Below are 8,672 nucleotides of genomic sequence, written 5' to 3'. Positions count from 1 at the left end.
ATGGATATTTCGCGGCTGCAACAACACTCGTTGCACCGTCCTCCCATTGCCCATGGAAGGGACGTTGGTGCAGCGTCGCCCTTGGCCCTCAAACCGCATCTTGACTCTCCCACCGGCTTGCCCTCCCCGAATTCACTGGGCCACGGCCAGACTCTGACGTATCCTCGCCATCCTGCTCCTCATGGCCATAACCACAGTCACGGCCAACCTCACGCCCATACTCACGCCCATGCTCATCATGCTCATGCTCATGCTCATGCTCACGCCCACGGCCAGAGCCCCGGCCAGAGCCATCACCATAGCCACAGTCACAGTCAAAGCAACGGCCATGGTCATGATGAGAGTGTCGACTATCGGGAATTGAGCGACGAGAGATCCCCCGTCAATGGTGAAGAGCCTCCCAAGAAGAAACAGAAACGCAACAAGCCGACCTTGTCATGCCATGAGTGTGTTGAGCGAAAGACAAAGGTTCGTTAAACCCCCTCCCCAAAACAGTCTTTATTATATGAGAGAGTTTGGTGGTCTTGTCCATTTGCTCGATATTCAAGCCGAATTTTCATCTTCATCACCCAGAATCTGCCCCCTGATAAGTCTTCAACCTCTTATTTGTTTTTCCATGCGCTCTTCTGCGCTGGGCCATGCGAGATTCGTCACCTGGTAGACAGCACATCTGCAGCGTTGCACAACATTCCCTTTGACCTCAACCTCGCCTATTTATCTGTGTGACGCGATTCAATCAGTGGATGGGAACTTGTTCCAAAGGCAGGCAGCTCATTTCGATGGAACATGGCTTGAAAATTCAACTCCTCTGGCGCCTAGTGTTGTTTTCGTTGCACTGTTTTGGCCGTTTTTTGGGGCAAAGTAGCTGATGCTTCTCCTACAGTGTGACCGTGGACGACCTCATTGTCTTGCATGTAAGTCTAGACAATTCCGAAAGCAAGATAAACTCTGCAAAAGCCATGGCTAATGACAACACAAGGCATAAAGAGACAGACGGAATGTCGATATGCACACGTCGCAAACCTATTGGAGTGAGCTATAGACGCCCGCCCCCTTTTTCACACAGGAAAACTAATCTTCTGCAGGGAAACCTCGAGATCGGCTGCCAATGGGCGCCGCATGACAAGACCGCCCAAGAAAAAAAATGTCCCTGATGGGCCTGCTACCATTCCTAATATTGCCGACAGAGGCGCAATCAACGACCATGAAGGTTCGTCTCGTGGTGCAGCGGCTCTCTCCATAGGCTTACTATCCCATGTTCCTTATTCCGTTACCAAGGCCAGCAATGTCTTTGGCATTGGGTCTGAGCATCCATTTGCCAACTACTGGACGTGTGAAGGAGGATTACCAGAAGTCATCTCTGTTCTACCCGACAAAGCTCAAGCCGACAGTCTTGTTGCTCGGTACTTCGAATGTGTGGACCCCGTGTACCCGATGATTCACCGTCAAACTTTTTATGCCGACTATGAGCACTTCTGGCGCATGAACACCGACGAGCGAAATAAAATGGATCCATCTTTCATTGCCTTGATCTTTGTTATTCTGGCCCTCGGTACGCAGTTCGTCTCGTCTACGACACCCAAAGATCGCAAGCAGACTGCCGAGTTTTACGCGTCCGCCTCGAACCAAGCTCTTCGCATGTTTTCGTACCTAAGTTCTGCATCAATACGGTCTATACAGGCCATGGTGCTTATAACTTACTTTCTCATCAATGATAATCACGCATCTGATGGCTGGGCTTTTGCTGGCATCTTGATTAGACAAGCATACGCCATGGGTTTGCATCGTGATCCAAATATCGGTAAGATGATCTCGTTTAATGCCATTTCCCCAGATTTCCCCTCCAATTTGACATCACTTGTCCGAGAGAAATAAAATGGGGTTGACGCGGGTTATTCTCTGTACAGTAACACCCAATGCCAATCCTTTCGAAAAACAGCAGCGGCGAAAAGTGTGGCAGGCCGTTCTTTTACAGGACACATTCTTGACTGTCCTCTTATCCTTGCCGCCTTCAGCCACCCACACAGATGTTTCTGTCGACGATTTGCTGGACGACAGTTCATCTATTGCGAGCAGCGATCCGACGGACACGGCCTATATCAGGGGATCGTGGATGCTGGCCAATCTGGTCCAGGAAACCATTTGTTCCCCTCGGTCATTGGATGTGCCTATCTGTACAACAGTGCGGCATAAATCCAAACTAGTGGCGGACTTTCGGGCAGTGTATCGGTCATTCCCCGATATTTTTCGATCCTGGGACACGGATAGTCTGACTGCGGTGGCAAGCACCAACAAGCGCATTGTGCGACAAACCTTATTCTTGACCAGCAACTACTTCCATAACCTGATGCTGGTGCATGCGTCAGAAAGCCCAGACGTGCCAGTCAACGTTCGAGGGACTCTGGAAGCAGCTCACGATGCTATTAGTGCTTTCTTCTTGATGTTTAGTCTATTGGAATCAGAAGCCCGAGTATGGTGGGTTTTTAATCACCGAGCATTCTTAGAAGCACTCTGCATTGCCAATGTGTTACGAGAAACAGCGAAAGATGCAGCGGGGAAAGACATGTTAGCCAGAGACCCCTTATTTGTGAGAGCCAGAACTGATATCAGTAAGTGAGAACCGCAAGCGAGGCTGCATTAGATATTGTGAAAGACGGCTAATAGGGCTATGCAGCGCGAATGATTCAAATTATGGAGCTCATTGGCTCGAATAACGATGTTGCGAGAACGCGGGTTCAGATCTTGAGCGAGTTTCTGGAGGACACTGACACGGCATAGTCTTCTTGGACATATTTGGCCGTGTATTGACAATTTTTTGGATTTATTTATCGCGAATATATGTATGATTGAGACTTGGTAATAGCCAAGAAGATGTACTATTGGATATAGTAGGGATTATCATACAATGAATGGTACTGGCAACACCTGGCGTGTGTTGGGGGCGTATTTTTTTTGGGCATATTATCTGACGGCTGTGAAGACATGCAAGCTGGCACAAACGACATGTGTTTGCGACAGTCTTTGAAACAAGAGCTTGATGACCAAGCTTTGCAAGCAAATACTTGTTCAACCACACACGTCGTTACAGACATATCCTTCAGCCCTGCGGGAAAACGCATGGACGTGAGATTAGGGTTCGAGGACATGCTACATACACACATATGTACATTGTACATAAACTCGCTCGGAAGGCGACCGAGATGTGGATGACGCCCGGGCGTGGGGCCAAGATAACCCATGTTCTTCTATGGAAAACGAAAGCTAATCCTTAGAGAAAAAACTGACAGTTATGGCAGGTGTTGAAAAATAACCATCGAGAACACGGACGGTGTGTCATGGGACAAGCTAGCCAAAACCAACGTGGTGCTAGATGCTGGTCGCCTTCGGACATATAGACGGGGACGAGCAAGAAAACAAGCATTGCAAGGATGCCCGTGGGCAAACCTAAACGCAACTGAAGACGTGGCTGGACAAGGGACTCGTCAGCGCATCGACAACTATTGGCCAGGCGAAGACGGGACGCGAGGACAGTTTACTCCACACAAAGAAGCTCCCGCCAGATTTGGCAAGGCCGACTAGCATGAGCCATGTCCGTCTGTCTGGGGAGAATGCGGCGATGGACAAGAGGGGAGGTTAGTGTTGGACTCGGACTGTGGAGACAAATGATACCCGTCAAGTTATTTTCGGCTGAGGAGCTGTTCGTTTCGCCGACTTGCGTTGCCCTTGATTGATCAACAACCTTACCATTGCAAAGGTCCCGCCTTTGTTCGCACGACGACTCCTGCAACTATTTACGGAACCGAAACCCTGCGCGCTACGGAGCCTACTCTTTTTGGGTTGCCCCTCAGGCTCTTGTACTATGTATGTATTGAGTACTAGATTGTACATGTACATACATACATAGATGCAGTCTGGGACCGCCCTCGTCATCCGACTTACATATGTACATTGTAGGGTGACGGACAACGTGGCCTGCCACACCAGCTAGGCAACCTTTTTTTCCACACCTCGTTTCATCCGACTCTCCGGCATTCTGCTCTTTTCCCTCCAAGTGTTGGGTTCTGGAGAGAAGACGAGCCACAGGTCCAACTGTGAAGAGTTTCGAAAGCTTGGCAGTTTGCTTCAATTGCCACTAAGGACGCAAAACCGTCGACACCGGAGTTGTCGACTAGGTCAATCTCACTGGCAGGTCAGGTAAAGCATCACTTGGGCCATGAGAAGCGGCTGGATATATGCGACGTTGTCCACTGTACTGGTTGTCGTGCCTGCTTTGGCAACGTCGATGCAACGAGTTCACAATGGTATGTGGAAACGGCTGCCTGTTGACGGCACCAAGTAAAAAACTTCAGCCTAGATAGGCCGTCCCGAGGTTCATGCTAATGGGGTGTTGTCCGATGTAGATGCCTCGACGGCCTTTGTGACACTAAACATTCCTAAGAATAAGGGAGAAGCAGAACCTCTCGTAAGCTCTTATCAATCTTTTACTCCATTCGCACCTGTCTAATACAAGTGCAGACACTGCGTCTTGACGTTGGAGAGTCCGAAGCAGCCTGTGGACCGGGAAACCTCACCGTCAATGGCCAAGAACTCATCCAAGATGGCAACGGCAACGGCCAGGGAACTCTTGCCGCTCACCACGGCAGCAATTTCACTGCCAGCTGGGCCTTTAGCTGTGACGCCAGGTCTCCAAAGATGCTTTTAAAAATGCAGGTGACGCAGCTAGACGACTTGGAGATAGCGCCCTTCAACTTCTCTGCGTCTTTCACACAAATTCTTCCTCGACAGATCTGGATCATGGATGGAGCAGCCGTAGTGAACCGCGTCCATAGATTACCCCCGGAAACCAACTTGCAGAAGGGACTCGCAGAAACAACACTACAAGACCAAATACATGACCTGGATATTCTGCGCATTAAAGCGCGCCAACTTGAAAACGCAATCCTGGCGCAAGAAAGCAAAATCGCTCAAAAATTGGGCCAGAAGAAGCATTCCCCGTCGACAAACATTCAAGATTGCACCAGCTTGGAATGTGTTTTGAAGGCACTAGGTGGTAAATTTAGAGATGTGTCTGAACAATTCAGCGGGGACGTGGAAGATCTAAAGGATTTCATTACTGATTCTGAAGATGGCTCGCTGCCGGTTCCTGCAGACGATTATGAGTATTGGTATGGCGAGAAGGAAGAACTGGATGATAACCGTCCCGAAACACATGATCTAAAGGACCACATAGTCAAGTGGACTTGGGTCGACCAGCTCCCTCTTGTTGTGAGCGACACAGACGGCCCGTCCATCGAATACGTACACCCTCGCCGCCAACCACCTGTAGGTTCCTCCCCCTTTCGCGCCATTCATATCGACGGAAACTGACACGTCCAGCTCGCCATGGCTATCGCACTATCGGTAATAGCACTCTGCCTCCTATCCACGCTCTTCATACTCCGCCTCCACCGCCGCACAGCCGGCCTCCCTGTAGCCATTGACAACGAAAAAGTCCTCTTTTCCGAACGTCCACAGCGCCACTCCAAACGCGAGTCGTGGGCTGAGCGTCGTGCGCGGCGAAAAGCCCGCAAGCACGCTATCAAGGAATATGTTCGGAACATATTCATGCGATGGTGCCATAAGACGGTATCCCCTCCTTCACCTGTTTTCGAAGAATCGACCAGCATAGAGGAGGAGTTCGCATCGTTCAGGGAGGCGCTGAGTGTCGTGGACAGTCTTGTGGCGGTCGAGGAGGGCAGGAATCGAGAAGTCACAAGATATGCGGATGTGCAGGGCTCTGCAGCGGGTTATGAAGCGTTTTCCGATGACGAGAGTTTACCGCCGTACGAGAGTGAGGATGATTCGACGCCGGTGGTGGATGGGTTTCGCTACGGGGGGTCCACGGGGGATGATAGGCTGGGGTATGATAAATAATTCTTGCATTTTTAGTATTACGACTCTTTTAAGGAAGAGCAGTGAGACTAGGCGTTTGGATACTGGGGAATTGCTTTCGTTGCATGGGTATGCATACACCTTGTAACTTGTACAATGTGTTCTGGCATAGTTTATTGGGTACATATGTACCTGATTCTCCGTAGGACGATTTTGTTCTAGGGCAGCTGGTATCACGGACGGCTATCATTGTAAAACGCTTAATTTTAAACAAACCACAATACAAGTCTCGAACATGCGCGTGGCATGTCGATTCTGGGTCTTGTTTTAAATTACTGAACGCATGTCACGTCAAACGCCCGCTGATTACGCTGTTGTGTATGCACGCCATCTCCTTTGTAGCATATCCGTCATGGCTCCTTACCAAATATGAAGGCTTCCAAATTCTTAGCGACCCTTAATATACCATCTTCCAATGTCCAGCCTTTTACCTCACAAACACGTCGATACATGTCCTCCAATGCAGCATCCATTTTCTCCCCCGCGGAATCTAAATCGCTTTCCACTAGAATCCTGTCGTCAGGCACGGCGCGAACTATATCGGGAAACTTGTTGCGGCTTGATATCGTCCCAAAATTCACTGCCGTAGAAAGTGATACGTATATTGTTGCTGGGTTCGTAGGATTAAACCACTGTTTTAGACCTTCCACAGGGCCACTGTAGGAATGGAGGCAGATCCGTGGCGGGTACGGCTTTCCAGTAACAGTGTCAGCATCCTCCTCGTCTGAGTCGTCTTCTGCACCTGGCGCGATCATGCGTTTTTCACGTCGCGAGGGAATATGCTTCTCGTGTCCTTTCCAACAATGGGATACTATGTCATACAGAATGCCGTGAGCTTGGACTCCGTGAATGCTAACGGGTCTGCCGGTTTCGCCGGCAAGACGGAGCTGGGCACGAAAAATGGCTTCTTGGTGCGGCGCGCGTACTCGGTAAGGACTTAATAGCCTCCCTTCTCGGCCGCCAGGTGTCAGGGCACCATCTCTGGATTCGGCCAATGCAGAGTCCCATTTCTGGGGCAAGCGAAACGCCCTGTCGAGGCCAATCTCGCCAACGAGGGCCAGAGGATAAGCTTCGAGTCGGGTGCGAGTTGAACTGATGAATGACGAAAGTAGGATCGGCGTAGGCAAAGAAGCAATAAAGCCATCATCTTGGGGTGATGGTTTGAGAACCGCCTGATAATGCACCTTCTTGGTGGCTAACAGCACTGTTTCATCTGTCTCGTCTGCCGCTGGTGGTTGTGGTGGCGGTTTATACGTAGGTTCAGCGGCAACGTCATCGTACAATTGATGAGAAAACCATGGATGCCATCCAAACGAGGGAATGACTTGGCAGCTACGTTGTACTGCAGGCCTTGGTTCTTCTCCTGCTGATACAGAGAATGCTTCTGCATCGCCGTGGCCATCATTTTGACATCCGCCTCCACGACCCCGCAAACTTGCCCGGCCTTTGACGCCATGCATCGACGCCACGCCAGCAACCAAATCTTGATCCTGCGAACGAGTTGCCATGATGACAAGCGCGGAGGCGCGCATGGTTTCGAGGCTGGTTATCGAGCGCATTGTGTCGGTGGGATGGCAATGGGCATCGAAAACAGGCAAGTGCCATGGAAAGACTTCATTATTTGCAGATGGAGGACGATTCGATTCGCTCTGTGGTGAACTCTTATCAATTTGGTGATGTTGACACATTATTGTCACGGAGTCTTGAAATGTTTTAGAAGTCGCTGCTGTGAGTCTCAACCCGTTAGTGACAGGATACAGTTGCGCATCGCCTAGTGTACGCTGATGTACTTCCTACAGTACAATATTACAGTACGGTGTGCAAAAGTCAGGTCGCTTTTCTAGTCAAATAATAACTGCGTTTGCTCCCACTGTGTTGTTTTTGCGGAACGGTGGGAGGCTCTGGTGGAGTCGCAAGAGAGAAGGGCGTCTTGGCTCCAGCCCTGTGCGTGGAGAAGTCCTATAGGCCGACGATGAGGGACATGATGAAATCGTCTCAGCTGCGTTTATCTGTCCGCGAAGCAAAAGCGCCTAGATTTTCGAATGCAATGCGCCTTGCACAAATGGAAATTCGATTCCAATGGGCCTAGACAGCTGAGCGCATAGGAGAGCTGTTGAACACGAGGCTTGATGCAAACTGTTGTTGACCCCTTGCCTAATGTCGCAGATCTCGGGACATGGAAACTCAAACCCGGGTGGCCCACCTGTCAAGTTGAGCGTCGAAATGGAGAGACACGGCGGGCTGGCACATTATAGCCACACTCCGTGTCTTTGAGATTCTTCATATGCTCTGTATCTTGAGTCGAAAGCGGTAAGGTGCGGAGAGATTCGGGAGCCCCTTTGCTTGCTAGGGTGCCAATCTGCTAATCTTTGAGGGGAAAGGTGGTGATGAGTTGGCTGGCCGAGTTGGCGGAGGCTTGCTTTAGGGTCGGTTCTGGGATGCTGCTTCTCTGATCTGACTTGTCGCTTTGGAATTGGACTTGCTGTTAGCTCTCTTGCTACCTGTCTCTGTTGTGGTACTCACTCCGTAGTGAGGTGGTGGTTGGTTTCGCCGCCGCCGACATGTGATTCGGCCCCTCAGTCTCACCACGGCCACGGCATGGCCATGGGCTGCTTCAATCGATCGACCCATACCTTCCATCATCCATTCTCGTCTTGTTTCTCCTTCTTTCTTCTTCTATTTTCCGGCTTGTATCGAACGATCGTTATGTCGCTTGACTGCATCATTTGGTGATGGGAGGG

General features: G+C 50.3%; 3 protein-coding genes across 3 annotated transcripts; 2 read left to right on the top strand and 1 right to left on the bottom strand.

The window, feature by feature from the left end:
* On the top strand, positions 1 to 2,778 carry MAA_11506 (uncharacterized protein; the record flags this gene model as incomplete). The annotated part of the gene is made up of 6 exons (XM_011413500.1): positions 1 to 468; positions 884 to 914; positions 980 to 1,031; positions 1,086 to 1,801; positions 1,908 to 2,609; positions 2,675 to 2,778. The coding sequence occupies 6 exons, from the start codon at positions 1 to 3 to the stop codon at positions 2,776 to 2,778; spliced, it is 2,073 nt and encodes a 690-aa protein (XP_011411802.1).
* Positions 2,779 to 4,298: 1,520 nt separating this feature from the next.
* Positions 4,299 to 5,913, top strand: MAA_01150 (uncharacterized protein; the record flags this gene model as incomplete). Its single annotated transcript, XM_007819148.1, has 4 exons — positions 4,299 to 4,301; positions 4,355 to 4,462; positions 4,516 to 5,322; positions 5,377 to 5,913. 4 exons carry the CDS (start codon positions 4,299 to 4,301, stop codon positions 5,911 to 5,913), a joined length of 1,455 nt encoding a protein of 484 aa, XP_007817339.1.
* A 368-nt stretch (positions 5,914 to 6,281) lies between these two features.
* MAA_01149 (Cut9-interacting protein scn1) lies at positions 6,282 to 7,490 on the bottom strand (the record flags this gene model as incomplete). Its single annotated transcript, XM_007819147.1, has 1 exon — positions 6,282 to 7,490. One exon carries the CDS (start codon positions 7,488 to 7,490, stop codon positions 6,282 to 6,284), a length of 1,209 nt encoding a protein of 402 aa, XP_007817338.1.
* Between the last annotated feature and the right edge of the window lie 1,182 nt (positions 7,491 to 8,672).

The sequence above is a fragment of the Metarhizium robertsii genome (genome assembly GCF_000187425.2).
Source record: "Metarhizium robertsii ARSEF 23 chromosome Unknown MAA_Scf_8, whole genome shotgun sequence".
Taxonomy (NCBI): domain Eukaryota; kingdom Fungi; phylum Ascomycota; class Sordariomycetes; order Hypocreales; family Clavicipitaceae; genus Metarhizium; species Metarhizium robertsii.
Note: the sequence above shows the minus strand (reverse complement) of the source record. Positions and strands in the feature narration are given on the sequence as shown.